This window comes from Galeopterus variegatus, unplaced genomic scaffold (assembly GCF_000696425.1).
Source record: "Galeopterus variegatus unplaced genomic scaffold, G_variegatus-3.0.2 Scaffold4394, whole genome shotgun sequence".
Taxonomy (NCBI): Eukaryota; Metazoa; Chordata; class Mammalia; order Dermoptera; family Cynocephalidae; genus Galeopterus; species Galeopterus variegatus.
In genome coordinates, this window is record NW_007730505.1 from 65,349 (window position 1) to 92,839 (window position 27,491).

Here is a 27,491-nt window from a genome sequence, read left to right on the forward strand (position 1 = left end):
CACACAGGCCAAGGGCCACCGCCTGGCTGTGATCTCGGTCCTGTACAGTACAGGACTTCTAAAGAGAGCACCCTCTTACCTACTTTGCAGATGTACAGTGTGATCTCCCACTGCTCAGCAAGAAAGGACAATGCTGGTGTCTCTTGTTTGTTAGATTGGTGGAGCAGGTGACCACAGGAAGCTACAGAGCATTCTGGAAGACAGGCCCATACGGTAGCCACTTTCCAAGCTGTTGTTTCCCACTTTCTTGCAACTACATGTTCTATAGCAACTGAAAATGAAATTTAAACAACTTCCGTTCAGCTGCCTCTGTGAATTCCCTCTGTGATTGTATAGTTTTGCATGGTAAACACAATACAATAGGTCATTCAGAAGAGAGGAAAAATAATTTCCTTGGACATTAACTCTTCTAGAAGGATCATTACCAAAAAGGATTATTTGCAAAAGCAGGTGATGTAATTGTCTTGTTTTGTTCTGACTCATCACACTGGCTAGAGCCTATGACTGGATGCATGGAAGTGAACCATTTCTCTACAGCATTCCATATGCTGAAGTCTAGGAAAAGTGAATCAGGCAGTCTGGGAAGTTACAGTGAATTCCTTCATGGAATGTAGAAAACAAATTCACATTTCAAATACCAAGAAGGCAGTGTAAGATTTCCTGTGTAATTCTAGAGCCTGTGGCAACTGTGTCTCCTGAAGTCTCCTGTCCCTAACAGCTGATCCCTCCCTCTCCCCACATCACTGTCCTCCTCTCCCTAGGGAAGAAGGACATTTAAAAAAATACTCTTTAAATTTGATAACTGAAGATTCAGAATAAACTCGTATATTTTTAAATGAACCCACCTCCAAGGCTAGCTCCCTTTTCCAAGTACAGGTGACCACTTTCTCTAGTGTGTCTTTAATAGACCTTTGACCCAGAACTTCCTAAGGAAACATTTAAATTTGTGATTTTGCATGGATATGAGTCAATAAATGTGGTATCAACTATAAGTTCTTAGAGTCAAAAACTTGTGTTTGCTAGCTGTGACTTTAGAGCAGCATGGTTCAGTGGGAAAGTTCCTGCTTTGGATCAGTCCTGGGTTCTAATTCCAGCAGCACTAATTACTAGCTACCAGGTAATCAACCTCTCTGAACTTCATTTTCTTACCTGTGAGAGGATAATCATATCTTCTCACAGTGTGACTACAAGAACTGCATGAGATATATGTAAATATAACTTATTTCTCTCAGTAAATGTTAGCACTACATGGGTTTTGCTAGAACATTCAAATCCAGTGGTATTCACTAAGAAACCATGCTAAGATAGCTGCAAGTCTGTAAGACAGTTAATTCAAATAAAAATAGAAACGGTACCGTGGTGATCCCAATTCTGAATTCTCTTCAGAATTAAGATGCACAAGCTCTCATCTTCACTGGAAAGAGATGGGGAAAACATTTTGAATGCAGTTATGTTTTTCTGTTCGGTGAAAGACAAACTTATTAGACCTCTGAAAAAAATTGATGGTTGGCAAATTTTGGTGTTTTGCTTTTATTCCTGGCTCAGTATTTTTAAAAAGTCGGACATGAGTTCCCAACTATGTGATCTTCCCATTTCCAAATTTATTACTGGAGAGAGAGGTAAAGGAGGATGCCTAGAGGGCCCTCTGCAAGCTAACCTGGCAGTGAGGCAAGGGGAGGAAGAAAGGAATGGGGTGGAGAAAGGGATGGCTACACAGTGGTTTTTAGGTCATTTAGTAGTTTGATTTCCAGCCTGTCTCCAGGGCTGTAGTTTTGTGTGAGCTGTTGCTGAGTAGACCGGGTGTTTTGCATAACAGTGATTTTTACCTCCACAAAATGAATACTGTGTTCCTTTTGGAGATCCATGAACAGCTGGCATTTGGAAAATGAGGCGTTATTAACTTTAAAACACAGTAATATTTTCTATATCTTTACCAAGTGAAAGCTCAGCAACATTCACCAAACCTAAGTGTATAAGAAAATAACCTAAAAAAGGCTTACATTGAACCATCAAAATGTTATTGAAAATATTCAGATTTTCATTATGGATATCAACACCATGAGATTTGTATCATAAAAGCAGTGGCTAAATATGTACTAAGTACTACATCCCTGATAAAAGGTTCAACATATTTACTGGCCAACAATTGGACTCTGGTCTGTCTACTAGCAGTGAGAAGGCAATAAAATAAATTCTCTGTATTAAATAGTGCTTTCCTATGCCAGTAGTTGTTTACAATACTTGTATAGCTTCCTAGACTAGAAACATGTATAAGAAAATCTCACAGAACTACCTTGCTTGGGATCAGGCATAATATAAGAAAATCCAGATATCTGGAGAAATCCTTGGTGGCCACTGTCCTGGCTATATTCTACAAATCTGTAAGTTTGGTTGAAATATATCCTAATTAAAAATAATAATTCTCATGTATTGAGTACTTGATGAATGCCCTTCACTCTGCACTCCTTTGATCTTTACAACAACCCTATGATATGTAGAAATCATTTCCATTTTATAGATGAAGACGCTAAGGCACAGAGAGGTTAGGAATTTAGACAAGGTCACACAGCTAGTATGTGATGAGGCCAGGACTTAATTCAGCAGTCTAATACCAGCCCCAGCATTATGATGGCCATGCAGTAGTCTCATTTGGGCTCAAGGACATACTCTCTTAGCTACACAGACAGGAAGCAGCTACAGCTCCCCTAAGACCCTGCCTAACTGATACTTTCTATGAGGGCATTAGAAGCTCAGAAGGAAGAGATCCATCGAGTACTTGAGTAGTCGGAGTCGGCTGCATTATGACTTTCACGAGCCCTAGAAACATTTTTTTGGATTAAATAAAAATTTTTATTAAAATTAATACAAAATAAATAACAAATTCTAAGCATCTATATGGGGAAAATAGTATTAATATGACAAAACTATTCCACTCAAACTTTTTTCAACATTGCCTGTATTATGGAGTACTTCTTTTTTTTTTAAGAGCTTTTTTGGCCACAAAACAAGTCTTAATACATTTAAAAGGACTAAGATCATAGAAAATATGTTCTCTGACCAAAATAACAGAAAGAAATTTAGAAAATTCACAAATATGTGGAAATTAAACAATATTCTCCTAAATAAACAATGGGCAAAAAGAAAAATCACATAGAAATTAGAGAGTACTTTGAGATAAAATCAAAGCACAACATATCAAAATTTATAGGCTACAGGCCTCCTGCAGTGCTTAGAGGAAAATGTATGCTTGTAAACACCTATATTAAAAATAAGAAAAATCTCAAATCAGTAATGTAAACTTCTACCTTAGGAAAATATAAAAAGAAGAGCAAACTAAACCTAAAGCAAATGTAAGTAGGAAATAACAAAGATTACAACAGAAATACATGAAATAGGGAATTTAAAAACAATAGAGAAAATCAACAAAACCAAAAGTTGGTTCCTGAAAAAGATGGACAAAATTGCAAACATTTATCTAGACTGACCAACAAAAAAAAGAGAGAAGACGGAAATTACTAAAATTAGAAACACCACAGGAGCATGGGAGAGCAGTTGCTTCTTCTGTTACACTGGAGTGGGCTTTGAGGAGAGAGATGTCCTCTTGTTTTTTTTGTTGTTGTTGTTCCAGTCTCCACTGGTCACTGTCCTTGTGTCACTGCAGTCAAGTGTCTGGCAGTCGAGTGTCATGGCTACTGTGGCTACTGTGGTGGCATTGAGCCACTTTTTGCAGTAGCCGTGGCTGTGGCGGTGGCTTTGGCAGGCCACCCATGTAGGCCAATGTTTTCCGCCTGCTCCGTGCCTGGTTGTGGGCGGGGGATGCTGTCCTGGGCTCCTTCCTCGGATGCTAAGTGTGCTCTGTTTCCCTAGAAACTTTTGCCTTCTTAGGCCTCTTCCACTATTAAAAAAAAAATTAAATATTATATTTTATGACTATATTGGTATAAAGATGAATGTAATCCAAGCTGAATTCACTATTATAGATTCATTATTATCACATCTATTATTTTGTGATTTTTAAAAAAATTGAATTCAAACATTTTTGTGGGCCCTTAAAAGTACCCTGGACTCTAGACTTAGTGCCCCCTGTGCCTACTGGATAGGTTGGTCCTGGCTATGTGATGGGCATGGAAATTCAGCTGTGCTCCAAAGAATGGGTAGAAAAAACTTGAAATCCCTTTTGAAATCACACCACAGGATGAGGGTAACTCCATCTACTCATTAAGTATTAGCTTGTCAATGTAATAAACACACAAATGCTGTAAATTTCTAGATGGGAAATGATGGAATGGTATAGCCACGGCTCATCAGAACCTCAGTATAAAAATCCTAAGATTTGATCTTTCTTAATATTTTTCCTCAGTATTATATCTGAATAGAATAGTTAAACAAATAATATATAATGAAATCAGAAGTGCTGGTTTCCACCACCAAACAGTTAGACACACCTGAGTTTGAATCCCATTCATTCCCGTGACCCATTTACTACTCTATGAACCTGGGCGGGAACATGATCCTGAGCCTAACCAGAAAAATTGAGTTATTAACACCTGCCAAGCAGGGTTGTGGTGAAACAGTGAAATGGTTTGTCTAAATGCCTTGTGTATAGGCCGGCCCGTGGCTCACTCGGTAGAGTGCGGTGCTGATAACACCAAGGCCACGGTTTCGCATCCCTATATAGGGATGGCTGGTTAGCTCACTGGCTGAGCGTGGTGTTGACAACACCAAGCCAAGGGTTGAGATCCCCTTACCGGTCATCTTTTTTAAAAAATAAATAAATAAATAAATAAATAAATGCCTTGTGTATGCTTGTTGTTTACTTTTAAAACAAAACTCTTTCTTGGCCATCTCCGCTTTCCATGGCATGACCTCTAGCCTGAGGTCTTGTCTTCTCTCCACATGGTGGCAGGAGTCCTTTTACAGTGTCCTTCCCCTTTCTCTGTCCAGGCGTTTTGTACTAGCCCGATACTCTGCTTTATTGAATTAGTCATATTAGTTATCTAGTGTTTCAGTTTCATACATAGACCTATGTTTATTAGATAAATAAATCCTATAAGTCCTTTCTCCAAGTCCATCTTTAAGAAAATAAATACGGGTGTATTTTTGTGCCTATTTCCTGAAGTTTCTGATGCACCTTCAACATGTGTTCTATTTATTTTCCACAGATAGTAGTTCCTCAGGGAAGAACAGAAAAGAGGAAAATTATATTTTTGAGTCCAAGAGTGATCGAGGAGGAGGGGAACACCCAGCCCCAGAAACAGGTAAATGTATACCTTGGAAACTCATTGCAGAGGATAGTCATCCGCAGAGCTACATGTCCTCTAGTTGAGGGTATCAGATGAAACCATGAGAGTTCACGACAGGAGCAGTGATCTGTGGACCAAGAGAGCTATCTTCTCATCTCCTGTGTCATGCTGCGTCGTGGGGCTCTTGGTTGTAACTTACCATCGTTAGATCTCAGCTTCCTCTTTTATACACCCTTCCAGGTGTGACGTTCTGTGGAAAAGTCATACTTGTTGCATAGTGATTAGAACACAGTCTCTACAGTCAGATGCCACAGTTCAAATCCTGGCTTCACTACTAAACTCTATGATCTTGGACAGGTTATCTCATCTCTCTGGATCTCAATTTCCTCATTAGTAAGATGAGCAAGGTAACTATACCTGCCTCGTAGGGCTGTTGGGGAGAATAAATGGGTCAATTAATATAAAGCATTTAGCACTGCTTGGCTCATATAATGATCCACATATATAAAAGGTGGCTATTATTATTGAGTTATTTATGATGCAAGAAGAATAAAGGTCTCTGAGTACATTGTTCCCTCTCCAGAGCTGCAGTGATAAAGGCAACAGGAATGGAGAAAGGTTGCAGAAGGTAGAGGGAATGTTGACTAAGTGGACGAAGAATACCATCATTCCATAATTTTGATTGTTTTTAACCAGAAAGAAAACACTTTCAACATAGTCCTGCAGAAAGGAAGGTTTTAGTCCTAAGTCCCACTAATTAGTAAAAGAAGATTTAGGAGAACAAAATATGATTCTTAATAGATCTAAACATTGAGAAAACTTTCTTTTTACCCTAGAATATTCTTTGTAATATGTGGACAATATTAAAATATAATTTTTAAACAATAGATGACTAAGAATAATCCAGATGTCAAATACCTGGGTCCTCCCCCAACCCCCGCCCCCGCAGTCTGCTGGACTCCTGGACTTAGCCTGTCCCAAGATTTTTTAATAAAGGGGCCCTGTCCCCCATCAACATACAGAGGGAACCAGTCTGCCTCTTGTCCCCATGCCCAAATGCCTCCAGAGCCTCAGTTCTAATGGGCTAGTGCCCACTCTAGTTGTTACATTTTTTTTTTTTTTTTTTTGTCCTTTTTGTGACCGGTAAGGGGATTGCAACCCTTGGCTTGGTGTTGCCTGCACCGCGCTCAGCCAGTGAGCGCACCGGCCATCCCTATATAGGATCCGAACCCGTGGTGGGAGCGCCACTTCGCTCCCAGCACCGCACTCTCCCGAGTGAGCCATACATATTTTGTTGTTACATATTTTGAATGTCGCTGCCATTCATATGAACAGAGTACATAATTTATCACCTTTGCTGGTTACTGAGATTGCTATCATGGTGTGTTTTAGAAGGATTGGAAAATTTTAAATCTCAAATGACCCAAACTAAAACCATTGAAGAAACAATGCCAACTAAGTATTAAAAATTGAGAATAATTTTCAATATTCTTTTTCCTTGTCATCAAAACATTAAACAGGAATCAAATTTGACAGTTCAGCAACCTCATATCTGATTTGGCAAACAGAACATTTACCTAGGGTATGTGTCTGTTTAGCCATTACCATAGCTAAACAAGAGCTCCAGAATTGGGATCAGGATCTTCGACCACAGGATCTTCGACCACAGCTTCCTTCTCCTAATTTAGCCTGAACACTGGTGCTCATCTTTAATCATATCAGGCACATTTTAAGGTCTGGAAGCCTCTTATTCATTTTGTCGTTCTGAACAGGCAGAACTGGGGCTGGGTGTTGTGTTCCAGTTTGTAAGAAATGGCTTGGGGTTCCTGGCATTTCTGTGGGGGCTTACCAAAGTCTTTTTTTTTTTTTTTGGTCCTGTTCATTTGTTACGTATCCAACTTATGTGCTAGTACAGGAAACTAGAGCGAGAACTCACACCTTCAGGCCACTTAGCCCTTTCAAAACTTCTTTCATCATGATGGCCATCAGGAGCCAATAGTGGCTGCCAAGCCCCCAAACTGTTGGCATAGAGAAATTAAGCAGTGATTCTTGACACCTCCAGAAGGCTGATGTATGTGGAATGTACAAAGCAGCTCTAGAACTCAATTCCAGGCCTTGGGTTTATCACAGATTTTATTTTTCACAATTCTCTATGGGAATTTTGGCCTCACCCAAAACTTTGATACCCAACAGTCACTAAAGAAACTTCCACATCCCCTCCTCCTGTACCCAGACACTTCCAAACTGTTCTTGATGATCTTGTTCAGGAGGTTTACCTGGGATTCTGAAAGTACTGGAGGTTGAAATGCCACTAGTGTATAATCAGCTCCAGGTCCTCTTGTCTTCAAGAGGAGGCCACCTATGCCTGGGACCAGTGTGTTAAGCCCAGAAAGTCAAGGCTGTCCAGAATGAACTTCCACAGCTACCTGCCCCCAAACGTATACACCTGTCTGTTTGCACCCTCCCTCTCTTCCTTCCTTCCAGTTCTAAAGGAAGAGGCATCCCCTCTTTCCAAGGTCATTCTCTCCCCCAATCTTGATGTAGCCCCTTATCTCCTCAGATACATTTCTCCATCATCTATTAACTCTCCAATGCTTTTAATCTCAGTTTCTCTACAGGCTCATTCTGCCAGTGGCTGCAAACACATTCAGATCTCTCTCAATATATGAACAAAAAACAAAATAGCATCCTTCAATCCGCAGTTCTCCTGTGAATGAGTTACCAACTGCTAAACCCAGTGGATTCTCCAGGCTTCACCTCCCTTGACCTCTCCTTAACATTTCGCTCAGCTGATTCAGCTGAGCACTTTCTTCTTGGACTACTCTCTTCCCTCAACTTCCAAGACCCCACTCTCTCTTGGTTGTCCTTACTGTTTCTCTTTTTTCTGTTCTTTTTGGTCCTCTTCCTTTGCCTGCCCTCTAAATGTTGGTGTTTCCCAGGACCTTGTTCCTCGCCCTCCTTTCTTCTTTCTCTCAGGCAATCTCACCCACTTTCATGGCTGCAACTACCACCTTTATGCCAAAGGCTCCCACATATTTAGGCCCAAATAATCCAAGAATCAAATAGAAAATTTTAGCTAGATCACCTGTAGACATCTCAATCTGGAAATGTCAAAAAATAAACTTATCTCCCTCACCCACCCCAAACAAGCTCCATCATACATCTAAATCACTCAAGCAAAAATCCTGCAAACCAGACAGATGTACTACTCCTTTTTACATCTGTAATTCATGTATTGCATTTTTTTCTTCATTTAAATGTCTGTCTAGGGCCGGCCCGTGGCTCACTCGGGAGAGTGCGGTGCTGATAACACCAAGGCCACGGGTTCGGATCCTATATAGGGATGGCCGGTTTGCTCACTGGCTGAGCGTGGTGCTGACAACACCAAGTCAAGGGTTAAGATCCCCTTACTGGTCATCTTTTAGAAAAAAATAAATAAAAATAAATAAATAAATAAATGTCTAACCCAGACTTAAAAGTCATTCAAAAACGGTCTCATTTACCTTTTAGACAAGTAGTGCACTCTAGTGGTTAAGACCACAGGCTCTGGAGCTGTCCTGTCTGGGGTTGTATCCAAGCTCTACCATTTTCAATACAATCTTAGACAAGTCACTTAATTCTTGATGACTTCACTCCCTCATCTGTAAAATGGGGATAAAAATAGTACCAACTTATATGGTGGTTGTGATAATTCAATGAGTTAAGCCATAAAGCTGGAACTCAGCATCAGCTTATCTTTTGGGGGGTATTTTTATTTTTATTGTTTTTTAATTGACAAATAAAAATTGCTTATTATCGGGCCGGCCCGGTGGCGCACTGCTACAGTGCGCCGCTTGGGAGCGCGATGGCACTCCCGCCGAGGGTTCGGATCCCACATACAGACCGGTTCCCGCTCACTGGCTGAGCGAGGTGCGGGCACGACGCCGAGGTTTGCGATCCCGTTGCCGGTCCCGGTCCGGTACGGGCGCAACACTGAGGGTTGTGATCCGTTGCCGGACACGAAAAAAGACAAAAAGGAAAAAAAAATTGCTTATTATCTTTGATTACCAGCATTTTGCTCAGTGTCTGGCACATGGAAGGTTCTTAATTAATTTGGAATGAATGAATAAATGAATGAGAGAAAGTGTTATAGAATCAGCTTACGCAATGGAGATGTTTGCTCCTCTAGTTCCACCAGTTGGCAAGACTACTGCAGCTAAAAATAGTTCTATCATATCATCTCCAAACCTGGCCTGACTACAGAGTAGATCAGACTAAGAATAGAGCCTGCTGAGCTTGATAAGAAAGACTGTTCTGGGGCACACTCTGTCCCTTTCAGACTCCTGCAAACCTCTAAAGGCTACTTCTAATCTGGTGTCTAGGACCAGCCCCAGAGGAAAAGCTAAAGACATGTTTTCCTTAACTACCCTTGGCCAAAATTATATCAGCATATTCTGAAGTTATCTTTCAACAAAGGCTCTACTGGATGAGAGTAGGTTCCCTGGATTTAGAAAAGGAAATAAGTTTCTTAAGCCCTAAGCAGAACAGGAAATCGTGTTATTTCATACTCATTTTAAGAGAGAATGATCATGTATGAATTCATAAATGTAATCTATGACTCCAATGAAAAAATTTCCTATGGTCAGAATGCCTATTACAGTTGGGTATGAGGGTGATCTGACTCCAACTTTTGTACCTACTGATGCCATACAAATTTTGTAGGAACCTGGTACAGAATTTGGTTTTAAAGAGGTCTGGGTTTGCGACCTAGACCTACAATTTACAAGCTATACTCCCTTAGGCAAATTATTTAACCTCTCTGCACCTTAGTTAATCTGCAAAATGGTGATAATACTACCACCAAGTTGAGTTGTTTGGATTAAATAAAAGTGCATACAAAGTGCTTATCATATACAGTAGTAAATAATGGCTGTCATTGTTATTAATCATGGACCCACCTTATCCGTTTCTAACCTTTCCACAGGTGCAGTGTTACCCCTGGCACTGGGTTTGGCTATCACTGCTTTGCTGCTTCTCATGGTTGCTTGCCGACTACGACTGGTGAAACAGAAACTTAAAAAAGCTCGTCCCATTACATCTGAGGAATCTGACTACCTCATAAATGGGATGTATCTATAATAAATGTAATTTAAGTAGCTTGGGGCAAGGACATGTTTTACTTATAACCTGTACATATATTAGGTTCTGGATATTTACAACCTCTTTTGTTTTTAATTGGGCTAGAAGATTCTGCAACTCCCAAACCTTTGTCTTTATTATTTATTGTAGAAAGATTTTCCTTAGGAAGTATGCAAAATAGTTTGAAACTTAGGAATTCATATGATTAAAGATTTTTACAAATCTAATTGTGATTTACGCAGGCTGTCCCTGAAAATAGAAATTTGTAGTTAGCCAAGACAGAAAATTCAGTATCTCATGTAGTCTTAGGATGGCAGCATTACTTTTTAGAAGCCAACTGTTGGCCCCTGGCAACACTGGACCACTTTAGGCACAGCTTCCCCTTGTTCTGTGACCCTATTTCTCCTCTAAGCTTCCAATGCTCGTTTTTCTTTTCCCCTTCTAAACCTATTTCTGAGAATGGATCTCAAGTGAGTTTATACTTCAATGAGATATTACCTTTGACAGGTATATCCAGATTATCAACCTTATGAATAGATCAACGAGGCCTCAGAGAAGATGAGTGCAGGTCCTCCCACCCAAGCCTTTGACATCATGTCTTGTTCATGGCTGCCTCCTTAAGCTGATCTTTAGGAGTAAAAACTCAGACTTTTGATTACAAGCAGCTCTAATAGAGTCATGATGTGAGATAAGGAATCGAGGTGGAAGCAGAGAACCACCTGGCGGGCCAAAAGTTTTAACAAAAACTTGGCTAAGGGCAAAGTGAGCAAGGAGGATGTTAGCGCTTTGTTGTATCTGCTCAACACTGCTCCACGGTCCAGAACACAGCAACTCACATCAACAGTCACTGGTTTTCAACATTAATCTTTCTTGATAAAGAGAAAAATGCAAATTGAAAAGCAGAACAGGAATGGATTTCCAGGTACAGCTTTTGTAAAAATGTTACCTTGTTTAAGTATCAGCAGGTTATTTCATCCAATGGAATGAGCCAGGTTTTTTTTCATTATTTTTTACTTCTATAAAATGTTATAATGTGCAATCGGCGAATGCCAGGCTTTTGTATTTCTAGAGCATAAAGCAGTTTTGCACAAATTCATTTTTATAGAAAATTGGCATCCAGCTTATTAGCATCTTTCCCTTTTTAATTTGTGGGCTTTTAAATCAAATTATTCCCATAATCACTTAATGTCAGAATTATACACATTCTAGAAATTATCCTACTGAAAGAAATGTATAGTGTGGTACCTGTCTACACTCACATGATTTTCCTATTTATGTAATGGTTTTTTTTTTTTTTTTTTTTTTTTTTTTTTACACAAGTGGCAGATCTTTTAAAACTCTTGAAAAACACTCCGGAGTCTAATTACACTCTTTTTAGACTGAACCTAAGGTAGATTATTCCTTTAGCAAACGGCTTGATCTGGTGGATACAATGTTATCAAAATACATTAACAAATGGAAAGTTTGTTCTAGTTCTAGCAAAACAGAGAAATTAGGTATTTTTGTTTCCTAACAAACTCCAGCATTTTGTTGAATGTTTAGAATTGAGCAAAGATTTAAATTTCTCAAGGGCAGTTTAGAGAAATGAATTGTGTGAATGAACTTATGATGTTTGTACTCTGTATGTGATGCTGTGCGGTTTGTTTTTATATAGGAGGATGTCACCTATAGCCATACCCAATAAAATTAAAATTCATGAGGCATGCATCTTTCTGCACATCTTTTATATGTGAAGAGTTAAACACAATTTAGTCTTGCTATGGTGTTCAAATACTTAAGATGTCCCATATGTATGTAAACAATATTCCTTTAATAAATTGTACTTTATTCTTAAGCCTTTTTTTTTTTTACCTTGTAGTAGAATCATAAATGGCTAATATTGACTGAGCTGTTCATGTTGTTCCCTCAACCCAAACATAGAGAAGCATACATCTATCCGTCCTTCAGTTTTGCTGTTCAAGGCAGACCTTGTTGATGAATGTCACTGTATTTCACCTCTGTAAACGTACTACGAGTGTGCTGTCCCAGAACGTAGGCACTGTCCTTACCTTCAGATGTTTCCTCAACATTATGCTCCTTAACACAAGCATCTGAGCCTGAGATTCTGTAATTTGGGATCACTGTTAAATTATACTGTCACAAAACAATTTCATGTTTGGGTTTGCTTTCTTTTAGGATTATGTCACTTTGTTCCTAGCAGAGCTATTTCAATCATTTGTTTTCTGGACTCCAGGATTCTACAATTTTTCTCATTAAAATTGAATGAGAATTTCTAACAAAGAACTGCTCAAGCTGAATACAAAGGAATAAAAGCTTAGCTTGTAGTCTGCTTTCACGAACGTTCTCATCTTGCTGGCTTTTGAAGCACCAGTGTTGTGGGCTGCTTCCTTCTCGGTTCCTGGCCCTGTTTTCCCAGCTCTTTCGCCCACTGGATTCTAATATTCTAAAGATAAAGTGAATATTTTCAGTTATAGTTACTTTAATGACTAAAAGCATGTCTTCATTTCTACTTGTTTTTGTTCTTAAATCACATCAGCTTTTTAATCTTGTATATCATCATGCTGCAGATTGGAGAGATCAACTTGTATTATTCAGCTTATAGATCTCTTTATAGTTATTTCTAAATTTAGGAAACCTCAAATTTTAATACAAAATAATTTTAACTTTTCCAAAAAAGCTTAGGAAATATTGTGTTAAGTACGTGGACTTTTTTTTAAAAATGCACTTTTTCATTTTCATATGGTTGTTTCATATGACTGTAGACCCAAATAGAGTAGCGTTTTTACATTTAAACAAAACAGTTCCACGGATGAAATGGTAGATTTCGTTAAATCTCTAAATGTATTTATTATCTAAAGATTTGTGTATGAAGAATAAAGAAATCAGAACCATGAACTACCCCATCTGAGACCATACCTTTAACAACTTTTCCAGTGAGGGTAGATGAAGCAGCAATAGTCCAGCACGCCATAAAACCCCTACCTGCAACTTCCTGGCCTGCTTTATCCAACTCTATTGCCTACCTCCTCATTGCTCAATGGAGCCAAGATTCTAAAGATGGACAGGACTTCCCCCCACACCAGAAAATATCCTTTTTACAATTGATTTTAAACTGATACGAAGTGTTCATATGGAAATTCTGCAATTTTTTTATCCATAATGAAATTTCTGGGTAAAATCATGACAGAATAATCACAATGGGGGTTAAAATCTAAATAAACAAATAGTGGTGACAAAAAATTATTCCATGTGATGTGATACTTTGGGGGACACAGTGAAGTGTTCAGGGTGTAGGAATTCAAATACAAATGTCCCCAGCTGCCCAAAGCCCCTAGTTTGCTGCCCTCTCACACGTAAAGTGTCCTCAGTATTGCCATCACCTGACCTTTGGACAAGAAAATGATTTTTTCTATAATGCTCATCCTATTGGGCCACCACCTGAGAATGAGCTCTTCAGATCCAATAGCCCTAGAATGTCTTCTCATGTTAAAAGACAGACAGAAGGAAAGACAGGAAGAAGACAAAGGGAAAAACATGAAGACAGAAAGACAAAGGAGAGAAAGGGAAAAGAAAGGAAAAAAAAAAAAGAGAGGAAGGAAAGAAGGGAAGGAGGGAAGAAGGATGGAAGGAAGGAAGGAAAGAACATGAGAAGTGCCCAGAGATTCACTGGACTTTTTACTTTTGTGAATTAAAACTCCAGAATGTTGAATAAATAGGACTTTAGGGGACCATCAATAAATGGGTAGAGTTAGAAATAATGTATCTTAACTAGGTCTAAAAGTTTTTCTCTTTAAGAGAGTTAAATTTATGTATGTGTGTAGGTCAGAGATAAGAAATCTCTTTAATCTTCAGTATTTGTAACATCTAAAATATTTTAGTATTTAATTTTTCCTTAATAGAAGTTGATTCCTTTATATACTATGAAGGGCAATGCTGAAAATATTTCAGCAATTTCCAGTCTAGTGAGATCCTTCTGAAACAAGATTTTTTTTCTTACAGTTTTGGTCTTATTAAAGGCTAAATCTAGCTCTCAAAACTTATCTAATATAAGCCTGAACTAAGAATTTCCAGTTTCTATTGAGGGTTTTAACTCTTTCCCAGGCAATAACATTAGAAGAAAATGACATTTGGGGGAAAATAATCCATTAACATTGTCCATGCAAATGTCTGACTTCCTACTGCTGTAATTTTAAAAACCGTCATTGTTAGAAAGAAATTTGACTAAACCTTTTAAATTGGCTATAATTGGCAATAACGTACCCACACTAAAGCAGCTTTAAAAAACTCGATTCTATTCTAAAATAGAATAATACTTTTTAGTGATAACTTAATATTCATGAATTCTTTGAAGCTATTCTTGGTGTGTGATTGTCAGCCAGGAAATAAACCTGCCTAGTTTTGTATCTAAACTATTAGACACAGCATTTGTCTGCGCCAACTAGGTGACACATAAGTTTGTCTTATCATATTTATAAACTGTCTCCTCAACCAGATTGCAAATTTCTTGAAAGTAAGCATCTCTTTCTATCCTCAAAACCTCACATAGAGATTTACATATAATAAAATGTTGGTAGTGGTTATGAAGGACACAGACTAGTGAATAAGTTTAAGAATTAATTTTAAGCCCTAAAGAATATTTGACCTTTGCAACTACCTCAAATGACACTGAGTCCTAGACCACGAGGGTTCATGGCCTGGGTCCAGAAGCAATAAACAACAGTAAACTGAAATCTGCAATTAACTTAAACTCTCAAGTTTTGGGCACCAAATAATGCCAGTTTCCTGTGTCTCAGACCTTACCCAAGAAGAGATGCTTGTGAAAAGATGTATGCACAATTTTTTTAAAAGCCATTTTTAAAGAAGTAATAAAGAAGTACTAATTAAGGCTTTTTTTTTTTTTTTTTTTTGTGACCAGTAAGGGGATTGTAACCCTTGGCTTGGTGTCGGCGGGAGCGCCGCTGTGCTCCCAGCGCCGCACTCTCCCCAGTGAGCTACGGGGTCGGCCCCTAATTAAGGTTTTTTAAGAGTGTGGGAGGAGTGTCTCACATGCGACCAGTAAGGGGATTGTAACCCTTGGCTTGGTGTCGGCGGGAGCGCCGCTGTGCTCCCAGCCCGCACTCTCCCGAGTGAGCTACGGGGTCGGCCCCTAATTAAGGTTTTTTAAGAGTGTGGGAGGAGTGTCTCACACACCAAGGATCTCCTAGCCAGAATTATGCACAATTCTACACAGTAGAAGGGCTTTGCTGGGAGTGCTACCTCTGCCCATTCTAGTGTGCTTATAATATTTCCACAAGTTCCAAAACCCTTAAAAAAACTCAGATCTTTTTTTAAAAGATACAAAACCACAATATTTAAATAAGATCCCAAAGTGTTCCTGCTTTCTTAGAAACTCATTTTACAGTCATTATATTAATAAATCTATTTTTATGTGAGAAAAAGGTTTTGGTATATGTTTATCCTCAACCCTGTTCTTCCCTGACATTAAGTCAATTCATTCGCCCACTCACCCATTCAACATTTATTGTACATCTGCTATAGGACAAGCCCCATGCTAGCTAGACAGGCAGAGAAATGATGAAGTATAGTCCTTGCCCTGAAGAAATGTAGTCACATTCCATAATGTACAGTTGGATTAATGCTATTTATCTGCTCAGATTTCACAAAACGGAGTATTAGAGAAACAATTTTTTTCTCTGTGATCTTAGTCAGGATTCTGTATCTGGTGGACCTGCTGTTCTTTCTTCTATATTCACATGCCACCAATGACTCTTTTACTTTTAACTTTATTTGGCAAAGCAGCACTGCATAAACTGTTCAGTAACTAGGACACAGCTTACACAGCATGTTAAATTCATATACATTATCAGCAGCAAATTAGAAACAGAAAAAACAATACTGAGCTACGAGTCTCCTATATTTAGAGAGAGAGAGAAAAGGAAGAACTATGTCAGTTATGTCCAATCTGAACAGCTGAGTGTTTATAGGACATCCCCTGCCATCTTAAGTTTTAATATTTACAAATGCTTAGTTTTAAGGTAACAAAGCAGCTGATTGTATCTACAACATGCTATTCTATAACACCACATCAAAAGCTTTAAAAAGAAAGCTCATCTCTATTTTCTTAGTAGCATCTAACAGACATTCAAATACCAAGAATCTTATGTGAATGGTGGTGTTACCTGATGCACAAAAGCAATCTGATCAATTAATATCAGAACAGAATTAAGTGTCCAAGAAAAGAAAAACCACTCCTCAAAATCAATTCGCAAACTTAGTTTTCCATTTTGCAGAGCCCTTTCTTTTAATATTTTAAAGTAAAATGTGGGCATGTTAAAGTAATGAAACACAAACTTATACTCTGCATCCTTCCTCTACCAATTTGGCTCTGTGCCTCCTTGAAGAATTAGAAACCCTACAAAATCACACATTTTCATGCTGAAAATAATAGTGTATCAAAGTCCAAACAAGCTGTGATGGTGTTGGTTTTCAAAAAGCTTTGAGGACTGAGATGAGCAATCCACTGTAATATTATAGACTGGTCAAGCTGATGTTGCTTTTACAGTTCATCCCTGGGGGAAGAAAAGAGAAAAATGTAAGTAGGAGTTACACAGTGTAAAACTTGGCCTTCTAATAGTTTAGATACAACTATTAAATCAGTAAAAAGGCACTGATCCTCAAGCAATATATTAAAAAAATAAAAGAGCAAACAATCCCAAGTCAAAGCAAAGATGGAAGTCAGCCATTCCAAACATCTCTCATGCTACTCCATAATGAAGTATGAAACCTAAAGGGTCGGGGTTCTTAATTTTTTAATTTTAAAAATAGATTTCTTCCTTCAAGGTAAAATATTTGGAAAAATTATAAATTTTAGATCTAGGACTATCTCACTAATACTATTTATTGTAAAATGATGACTTGAATATTTAATGTTCAAAAATTTTTTTATAGTGACATTTACAAAACTGGACAAAAATTTAGTCTTTTGCTAAGAGTGTCTTTTAGCGATTGTGGAGTGGGTCAATCTCCACCCAAACTCTCTGGGAGAAAATGCATCATCTGTAGGTATAATATACCTGTCAGCTGATTTCATAAGGCAGCTTTATCAGCTCCAAAAGAAACCATTTGCTCAGCCAGGTGCAGCACTGTACCAGCAACTTCCAGTGAGAGGAAGGAAGGAATAAAAATGCAGCCTACAGCGAACTGTATGGTATATAAATTATACTTCACTGAAGTGGTTAAAAGTGAAAAAATAAACTACCAGAAAAGCCTAAAAGCTTTATATTTGAGGGTAATCTTGGTGACAAAAACATTGTTAAACACTCAAGTACTTGAGTAAAGGTAAAGGAAAATGATGCTTACAGTTAAATCTCAAATGATTCAGAAAAAAATACTACATATATACAAGGGGTCTTCAAAAAGTTCATGGAAAGACTCATATTATCTTTTAATTTTATTTCTCCAAGAATTTTTTTTTTTTTTAAAGATGACTGCTAAGGGGATCTTAACCCTCGACCTGGTGTTGTCAGCCCAATGCTCTCCCAAGTGAGCTAACCAGCCATCCCTATATAGGGATCCGAACCCGTGGCCTTGGTGTTATCAGCACCACTCTCCCAAGTGAGCCACTGGCCGGCCTCTCCATGAACTTTTTGAAGTACCTTTGTATGTATTTACAGGAAGAGGGGGTGAGAAAGCAAATGTGGGAAAATGTTAATGAATGAAGAGATTCAGGAGTTCTTTGTACTATTCTAGCAACTGTAATAAGAATTAAAATTAAAAGTTTTGAAAAAGTTGTTAAAATAAATTTGAAGGGAAGGAGAAATAAAGAACCTATATTTCATGGGTAAGTTGGTAAATTAAGGCATTACCGGACAATTTGCTTTTTTTAAAACTGAAGTTTGTAAACTGTGCAAGAAGATATTTTAAAAATTACCTCTCCCATAGCTGCCTTTATCATATGGTATTGGATTATGTGTCAAATGACAAATTATCAGTTCTGATTCTTTTTAGTATATTCTTCTAAATAACAGTATTATAATTCTCATAGAACAGCTTTTACTTAAATTCATGCAAGCATTAAAATATTTAGTCTATCAAGAGTTCATTTGCAAAGTGTTCTATTCATAAACTAAATTCACTTGTGCTTTTTAAAACATGAAGATATTATTTTTTAAAGTAATTTACTACATTTTATTTACCTGCTGCAAGGCATTAAGTATATTGTAAATAAATTAAGGCTCCATCAATAACATAGTACAATATTTCCAAATATCCTCCCATTAAAAAAATTTTTTTAATAAAATCAATTTGCTTAATAGACCTGAATTTTAAAATTTAGGGTGCCAGGGGGAAAAAAATTGCTGCCAGTGCACGTATAACCTTATCACATCTCAATACTGCAAAACCCATGTAACTTTCAAGTTATTAAATTTTTTTTTAATAAAATCAATTTGCTTAATAGACCTGAATTTTAAAATTTAGGGTGCCAGGGGGAAAAAAATTGCTGCCAGTTCACGTATAACCTTATCACATCTCAATACTGCAAAACCCATGTAACTTTCAAGTTATTAAATTTTTCCTAATGTTCAAAATTCTACATATCTTTCTTAATCTGACTTATATGCATAGACCATTTATAATAAAAAGTAGTATGTCCTACATTTTTAGAAAGGCTCTTTAAAATTGTTATATACATGCTAAATATGTTCGTTAGGTTAATAACTGCAAATATCTATCATTACATAACATGTAATTATGCATACTATAATTACTATTAGGTTTTAATAATTCCATACTAGTACTATTTAGTCTTATATATTCTTTACCAAGAACAAATGAAAAGATGTACTTACTAGGAAACAACACTCAAAATCCATGAATGTTTTCTAATAATTTAATGTACTGTCTGATGTAATAAAAGCTCTGTACAAAGTATCATGAGAAACATAAAAGAATTCCAAAAGCAACAGAATACATCCCTGCCTTCAAGAATGCAAAATACGTCATAATGTGGTAACATATGTAAAGAAATAAATAAGGAACAACACAGAATATGGAACACAGATCAATAGATACCCTAGGACTTACACTGTCAATATTAGAAATGCACAATCAATTCCTAACATCTTTTTCGTGTAGGCATGATACTTTAAGAAGACATCAATAAACAAAGAGCTTATGGAATAATAACCCTGAAGCATGCCACAGATTCACAAACCAGAGATGGACCTACTGCATTCACTCTTGCAGCTATTAAAAACAAAAATAAAACTTTTACCAGAAGATTCAATATTGATTTCTGCATATATAAAATAAAGATACTTGTTTAAAATAAAATACAAAATTTAAAAGTATTAAGTTTCTGAAGCAACTTATACAACTACTACATATCCAAAGTCATGAACATAATACCACAAATCCTAGGTCTACGGCCTATAGATCTGCATTCTCTCCGCTTCTATTAATCCACCGAAATTACAAGGAACATTCTTCCAGGTATAAGGAGACAGAAGCCTACATTCCGATTTGGGGCTTTTTTTGGTACTAGAAGTCAGCATGCCCACTAGTTCTCATTTTTTAAAGATATAGTTTCTGTCATACCTCAGCAAAAATTCAATCTCACCCTCATCAGAGCACTGCAACTACCTCTGGATTCCTCAGTAAAAGAAGGATGGGAACCTGGAGAGAAACAACAGAAGGTTCCTAGGAAAGCATTATGATGAGTTGTGAAATTAATCCTGAAGAAAGTGAAAGAACAGAAATCATCTAACCTGACAAGAAGCTGACCAAGGAGTTTTTCAGATGGTAATTCCCAAATGTGGGAACAATGACACTTAGAAAACAATGACAATTTTGAGATGTAGCTATCCTTACTACCATTACCTTAATTCAGGCCACCATCATTTCATCCCTAATTGCTACAGCCACTTCCTTTTCTGACTCTCCTTTTGTCCCTTTCCAATCTACTCTCTACATGACAGCCATGTGAAATGTCATTCTGGTAATTTCAGTGCCTGGCTTAACCACTTAATTGCTCCCTACTGTGAGTCTAAACACACTATGTGTAATTGCCTGTTTGTCTTGCTCTTTGTATGGATCTGCTACATGACTGTAATAGCTCTGTGAGAGTGGTCAGCTTCAAATCCACAGCTGAAGATTCCTGGCACTTAGCACGGTGGGCATATACATACTTGTCGAATTAATGAATGGTATTAAGAAGGTCCTCACACTGAAAAATAAGGCTTAACATCAGAACAAATTGCCAAAGGAAGGTATTAGATGTTGCTTTTCCAAAGGCAATTTAGGGGCTGACAAGTTAGTTCAGTTCATTAGAACACAGCCTTATAACCCCAAGATCAGGGTTCAGTTCCCCTTACCAGCTAACTACAAAAAAAAAAAACCCCAAAATCCAAAGGTAATTTAAAATAAACACTTTTTTTTTGTTAAGAACAGTTTAAGCATAAATTGGCCTGAAGGGAATAGAAATAGGACACACAAAAACTAGATGTCCTCTCAAATCTATTCCAGACCTAAATTTAAAAGAAGCAGGGGTATTTTCTTGGGGAGAAGGGAAAGGAGGTAGTGGTGAGAACTGATTTCAGCTCACATTTGACATAGGGTCCTTTCCTGTTACTCCCAGTTAAGTCTGGCCCATGTGATGCCCTGGTGAAGAAGAGAAGGGTGGAGGAGAGAACACTGAGGTGATTCATAGATCTGGTAGTGGCCAGTTCCCTCTATCACTACAGCTCCTGTCATGAACCACGCCTCATCTGCCCCACTCCCCCCTCTGACTGTCCCTATGCTCTCAATGGGTTCCAGTAAAATTGTTTCCTCTCCTTCTCCCTTTAGGCCTAGAGTGATAAAAGTTTCCTGCTATTACCCTGGGTGGCCCTGGTCCCTAGGTATGTCAGTATCCTTTACTGGTTCCCATAACTTTTCCCGTTTCTCTGAAAAGTCCCTTCATTAAAATCACTTCAACATCCTAGCTGAGTATCATACTTTCTGTTTCCTGCCTGGACCCTGACTGATACAGTACACAGTTTATGAACACAAACAGCAATAGCAGATTAATAGCCTCTTAAGATTTTAAGTTAACTGTTGATGTTGTACCTTCTCAAACATCCTATTTCCCAGTAATTTTTTAGGACAAAGTTATTTTAAATGTGGCAGTTTTTTTTTTTCTTTTCCCAATTTAGTTTCTAGATTCTGTTTCACCTATAGCTATATTCTTTACACTTCCAGAATTACAATAAAGTAACACTACCTTGGTAATCAGAACCACATGTTTAGATGTAGGAAAATGTATTTAAACAAAAAGAAAATCTACAACAGAAAAAATTAGAAAGTCCTCCTGGTATAACTAGAGAAAAGTTTTCCAATGATGCAAACAAGTAAAATTGTACAGATTTCTAAAGATTTGAAAGCCAACCAAACAAACAACAGGTACATATTTAAATATTTAGTAAATGACTGAACAACTGCATCCATAAATTTAAAAATTATTCTAAATTTTTTTTAACACAAATAATTTGGTTTTATCAGGGGTGGATTCAGGTTTTGTGGGGCCTAAGGCTTATAACTGGAGAGGAGGGAAACCTCTTTAGGAAGAAAAAAAAATTAATTAAGACTACAAATCTAAAATTAAGGAACAGGGTCAGGAAGCACCTTAGCAAGCAAAGACTCTGAAGCTTCAGCTTCATTGTAGATCCATTTCTGGTTATAATAACAAAATACCTTTTATAATTCCTTCTTCATTAAATTATGGGTGGAATGTTCAATACTAACATTTATTGTGTATAAAAAGAAAAATTTGGGGGGCCAGCCCATGGCTCACTTGGGAGAGTGTGGTGCTGATACCACCAAGGCCACGGGTTCGGATCCCTATATAGGGATGGCCAGTTTGCTCACTTGAGAGAGCGTGGTGCTGACAACACCAAGTCAAGGGTTAAGATCCCCTTACCTGTCATCTTTTTCGAAAAGAAAAAAAGAAAAAAAAATTTTAAACTAACTAATGAAAATCTGAACTCTTACTTGATATCAAATTTCAGTAATTTCAGTGACATATTTGCTCCTTTTATACAATGGTAATCATATAATTATGTAATGGTATAACCATACTAGAAGCAAAATGAAGGAAGGTTGTAATTAGTTGTTAATAACTATATCTGATTCTAACTGAAAAGACCAATAGTTTTTTAAATTTTTTTTTTAAGAAGTGGCTGTGCTCCATGCTAGAATTCAAAGCAAATAACTATAACTGCATTAGGTGAAGAATAAAATGCAATTCCTAGTAAGATACTTTAGAAAAGGCCGATCTGAATTTAGTTACAAGTAAACACAGTTTTGAACAAACTGAGTTAGATTCATTACCATTTTTGCAATTAAACATTCATTCAAAAAGTACCTTTCCTCTTTCCAGAAAATAAAATTGAGTGGTCTATTAAACTGATAATCAGCGCTTCACTTATTAAGAAAATAATTACATTAAAATAAGAATTTTTATGTCAAACAAAAATAGATTCTAAGACAAGGAAACTGTAAAGCCGTTCTTATTTTGGCATTTAATGTCAAGTAGTCCTAGCTAATGACACTGGCATGCACTGATCTCACTCCCTCTCACCGAAGGGAGTGGGGAAGGGAGGAAAGGAGAGGAAGATGAGAAATCTTGGCTTCAAACAAAATATTCAGATTATGCTGAGACATAAAACAAAAGTGGACATTATATTTATAATGAAGCATGCTGTGCTGAAAATTATGCTGCATGCTGCTTGCCCTTTGGGTGGGTTTGTGAGACCTGGGCAATCACTGTGTAGCTTACTGAATTCCCGCCCCTCCCCAGGAATTTAGCTAGAATAGCTTAAAAAGTGGCTGGCTTATTCTACAGAATCAGTGCTGAAAATTATGCTGCATGCTGCTTGCCCTTTGGGTGGGTTTGTGAGACCTGGGCAATCACTGTGTAGCTTACTGAATTCCTGCCCCTCCCCAGGAATTTAGCTAGAATAGCTTAAAAAGTGGCTGGCTTATTCTACAGAATCATGAGAAGCTGCTATAGCGGCTCTGAAACAACAGCTGAATGTCAAACAGTTAGTTACAGGTTGGCAGACATCTATAAATTTGATTGAAAGAGAAAAATCAAGCTGAAAGGTAGAACATCCTCTCTGGGATTCTGACACTTTCAAAAACTAGAACTGTATCCTTCCCCTTCTTTCTCCTTATAACAATGGGACAACAGACAGTGAAGGAGGCAGGAAATGATGGCCCCTTCTTTTCCAGACCAAAGCCTTTGTTTCCATATCCATATAGCAGCTATAAAAAGGATTTGTAAATACTGTATAGAACCACAGAGTGGCTGATAAATAAAATATCCTTAGAAAGTACTGAACTGCAGCTGAAAGTCTTTTAAAAAACGAAACAAAACATATACTGTGCCAACCAAGTCTCACCCTCCCTTTCCCATATATAAATTAAACCAAAAGAAGGGCAGGCCATGCAAATTTTTTCACATTTTTAATGTAATGAATTCCTGATGTTATAATGGAGTAGCATGAAAGTGACAACCAAAAAACAGCTCTTGTAGTCTAATGTCTTAAAATCCACACCCTTTCACCTTGCATGTGCGGAAGAAGAAAGAGCAGAAGATAAAATCACTTCCACCTGGACCACTGCTTTTCTTTATCTGTTAAAGGCACGTATATCACCCCCATCAGAGGCTTCATTTTGACACTGCCATCTTGTAGCTTGTCATACTGCTCCAACATCTGGTTTCCACCTGCAGGACCAACTGGCAATATCAATCTTCCACCAGGCTTTAACTGGTCTATTAGCTAAAAGAAAACACATAAACACCAAGTTATAGATTTTATATTAAATAGTTGTTTGACATCACTGTTAACAACTTTCAGTATCTATGGGCAAAAAGCAGAAATCTATTTAGTATATACATACTTTGACTGTTATACTATTACTCAACTACCCACTTATTAATTTACCTGTCAATCTCTCCTACTAAATTACAAGTTCCTTGAGGATAGGGACTGTGCCTTATTCATCTTTGTGCCTAGCATCTAACATAGTACCAGGTACAACTGCAGTGTTCAAAATGTTGAACTGAACCACCTAATGTAGAACTATCCTCGTGTGGAAAAGCCAAGTGCAAAGCAGAAAATTCTAATGCCTGTGTACCTGTTTTGAAACTTCATGGGTTGGAAGGGAGAGGGAGGAGGAGGAGAAATATAGAAAATCAGCAAGGAATCCCTATCCTATTATTGCAGAATCGAGGGCATAACTGCAGCAAAGATAAGGGAACCCTATTTATATAATCGAATTTAGAATTACTGGTACATGAGGAGGGATGGCAGGGCTGGAGTCCCTGCCACATTAGACAGAGGACACCCCTATCAATGAAGAACCAAGACCACTCAATGAAAGCCCCTCCAGTAAGAAAAGTTTCAAATCATATCTTACCCATTTGAATACAACCTTACAGATCACCATTAATCAAAAACAGTAAGGAAGAAACCTTCCTTTGGATAGAATTTATTACCCCAGGGAAGTGTACCTTCAATTAAAATTTTAGTTGTCAGCAAGTCTTATCTTTGCCATTTTAATTTTTATCAAAGTAATACTTGCAAGTATTCTTTGAGTTGTATTTCCAAACTTCGGGATTTATAATGAAAAATGACAGACTTCTTCCCCTCACCCCAATCTTACTCCCTAAATCCAATCATTTAAAATCCTTTAAGCTGTGTCTTCTAGTATTTACCCTTATGTTGCTTTTCTTTTTTTTCTTTTTTGGCAGCTGCCTGGTACAGGGACTGAACCCTGGACCTTCGTGTTATCAGCACTATGCTCTAGCCAACTGAACTAACTGACCAGCTCCTTTAACCTTTATATTTCAAGATATATACTAAATAAGAACTGAGCTAACACACATTCTGCTTTCTTCCCTCAATCCAACAATCATAATTTTTTATTAAAACCATTTTCAGTTATGACTGTGTAAATATAATTTGCTGTCGAGCCAAGAGGTATCCAATGATTGTTTCCTTTCTCATATAATAGTTTTGTTTTTTCTGTGACTAAAATTGAAGTCTTTTCTTTTTTCATTCACTTAATTTTCTTTGTAACTGTCTCAAAATCTTTCTACCCTCCAACAGCTTCTCAACAAAACTTTTACACAGTCCAATCTACCTAATGAGTGCTTTCTTTCCTTCTCTGTAGACTCCCTTCTAATGCCTTCCCTCCCTTGCTCCAATCCTGGACTGGCTATTCTCCAGGCCTGCTGCATGGCTTTCATCCCGGGACTTCCCTTTGCAATACTCCTGGGAACGCCCATCATCTCTGTCTGACCAAGATGCTCTACTTGGTTTTCTCTTTTTGGTTTTTCCTACTGTCTCTCTCCTCCCTCGTTTCCTCAGTTTTTGATGATATTTTTGAAGCAATTCCTTCAGAAGCATTTTATGAAATAGTATATGGAATATTTTAAATGAGAGAGACTGAGGTTTGCAAGTCTACAACTATCTTTATTCTATTTATTTGGTGATATGTGGTGCATATAGAATTCAAGGTTAGAAATCATTTTCAGTTCAGAATTTTAATGGTTTGTTCCCCTGACTTGTTGATTCTAATGCTGTTATTTTGCAGTCTGGTGCCTTTCTGATTACCAATCCTTAACAGGAGGTGTTTTGTTTTCCTGGAAGCTTTTAGAATCTTCTTTTATTCCTAATATTCTGAAATTTCGTGGTGATACTGTGGCTCTTTCTTCTCTTTTAAAAATTCATTGTGCTGGGTGCTAAGTAGATCTTTTCAAACTAGAATTATGTCCTTCGGTTTTTGGAAAATTTCTTGCTTAGAGCTAATTGTTCCTCATTCAAACCCATGCTTCAACTCTTATTTCCAAGGAACGCCAATCCCTAAGCCATTTCAGACTTCTGCAGAGCAAACTGCTTCTGCATCGATATTCTGCTCTGTAGTCTCTTTAAAAGTAAAGAGACTTTCCACTTCCTCCATCCTCCATCCTCCTGAATCAGCTGTCATTCCCTTTACTGTCTATCTTCACACACCATGGAGTTCAGGTTTACAGGTATAATCTCCTAGTTAATATATGAAGTTTGGAGATTGTGTTTCTGTTTCTTGTTTTTATAGTTGTTCTGGGGTGATATCCAAAGGGAGGCATAAACATCACCACTTTGCTATCTTAGAACTGGAAAGCCCTTTAGCACACCTATCTTTAAATTTAATCAGATTTGTATAAACCCCTATAAAACTTGCAAGTGGTATTACAACATTTAAATTCACACTGAACTAAATCTAAAAAAGTCCTTTGAGATCATCTCAGGATCCTAGTGGGGAAGATGAGCCCTGCACCCCACCCCTCTTCATTTAAACAGTTTTATTTCAGATTTTAACTCTTCACTATAGGCTGCCAATTTTTTTTAAAGTTATAAGCCCATTGGTTCTGTGTTCATATGTGAAAATTCATTGAGCTATTCATTTATAACTTGTACATCTCTCTACATTATGTTAATACTTCACTTGAAATGTATTAAAACCACTGGTTTGGTCTACTTTTTTGTTTTGAAAAATAGATAATCAATAGGGCCAGAGAGAGTAAGTGATTTTCCCAAAGTCATTCAGCCAATAAGTAGTAAGTCAATGACCAGAACAAATTTCCCAACTTTCAGCTTCTCCTAACTGATCTAAATACGCAAAAAAGAAACCTTTCCAGGTTGGGGAGGGGATGAGACTGGGCAGAAAAAACAGTGTCACTTTCAGCCCCTGGTCATGTACTCAAAAACTATGTATGTGTAACAGAAACCTAGGATTTCAGTTAACTTGACCAAAGCTTATTAAGGGCTAATATAATCTTATCAGAGCCTTACTAAAATGAAAAATTAATATTATACCTTAAACATTTCCTTGACTATGCAATATACAGGACTGGAATATCCTTTCTTTTTTTCCAACTACACAAATCCTACTATTCTTTAAGATTCAGCTCAAGTTCCATCCCTGTATGAAGTCTCCTTGACCACTCTATGCAAAATTCTTTTCCTCACATACATACTTTCTTTACTAGATGCTAATGATACGCTATCACATCATTAATTTCTGATATATATATATATATATATA

The 27,491-nt window shown here is 37.4% G+C and overlaps 2 protein-coding genes and 1 long non-coding RNA gene across 4 annotated transcripts in view; 1 reads left to right on the forward strand and 2 right to left on the reverse strand.

The window, feature by feature from the left end:
- The window catches only part of LRP11 (low density lipoprotein receptor-related protein 11), a 36,274-nt gene extending 24,079 nt beyond the window's left edge, over nucleotides 1–12,195 (forward strand). Inside the window, exons 5-6 of the mRNA XM_008587430.1 lie at nucleotides 5,163–5,258; nucleotides 10,207–12,195. Coding sequence (XP_008585652.1) covers nucleotides 5,163–5,258; nucleotides 10,207–10,361 — 251 coding nt within the window. The 3' untranslated portion in view covers nucleotides 10,362–12,195. The remainder of the gene's footprint in view (nucleotides 1–5,162; nucleotides 5,259–10,206) is intronic.
- On the reverse strand, nucleotides 3,626–8,987 carry LOC103602975. The gene is made up of 3 exons (XR_551570.1): nucleotides 8,747–8,987; nucleotides 5,271–5,493; nucleotides 3,626–3,895 (listed from the first exon to the last, which is right to left on the reverse strand). It is a non-coding gene; the product is annotated as an uncharacterized LOC103602975 (long non-coding RNA).
- Nucleotides 12,196–16,124: 3,929 nt separating the features above from the next.
- PCMT1 (protein-L-isoaspartate (D-aspartate) O-methyltransferase) overlaps nucleotides 16,125–27,491 on the reverse strand; it is a 39,912-nt gene continuing 28,545 nt past the window's right edge. Inside the window, exons 7-8 of one of the 2 annotated variants that reach the window (XM_008587432.1) lie at nucleotides 23,965–24,181; nucleotides 16,125–16,930 (exon numbers count right to left, since the gene is read on the reverse strand). In XM_008587432.1, the coding sequence (XP_008585654.1) occupies nucleotides 24,002–24,181 (180 nt within the window). In that variant the 3' untranslated portion in view covers nucleotides 16,125–16,930; nucleotides 23,965–24,001. The remainder of the gene's footprint in view (nucleotides 16,931–23,964; nucleotides 24,182–27,491) is intronic. The other variant, XM_008587431.1, reaches the window with a different exon arrangement.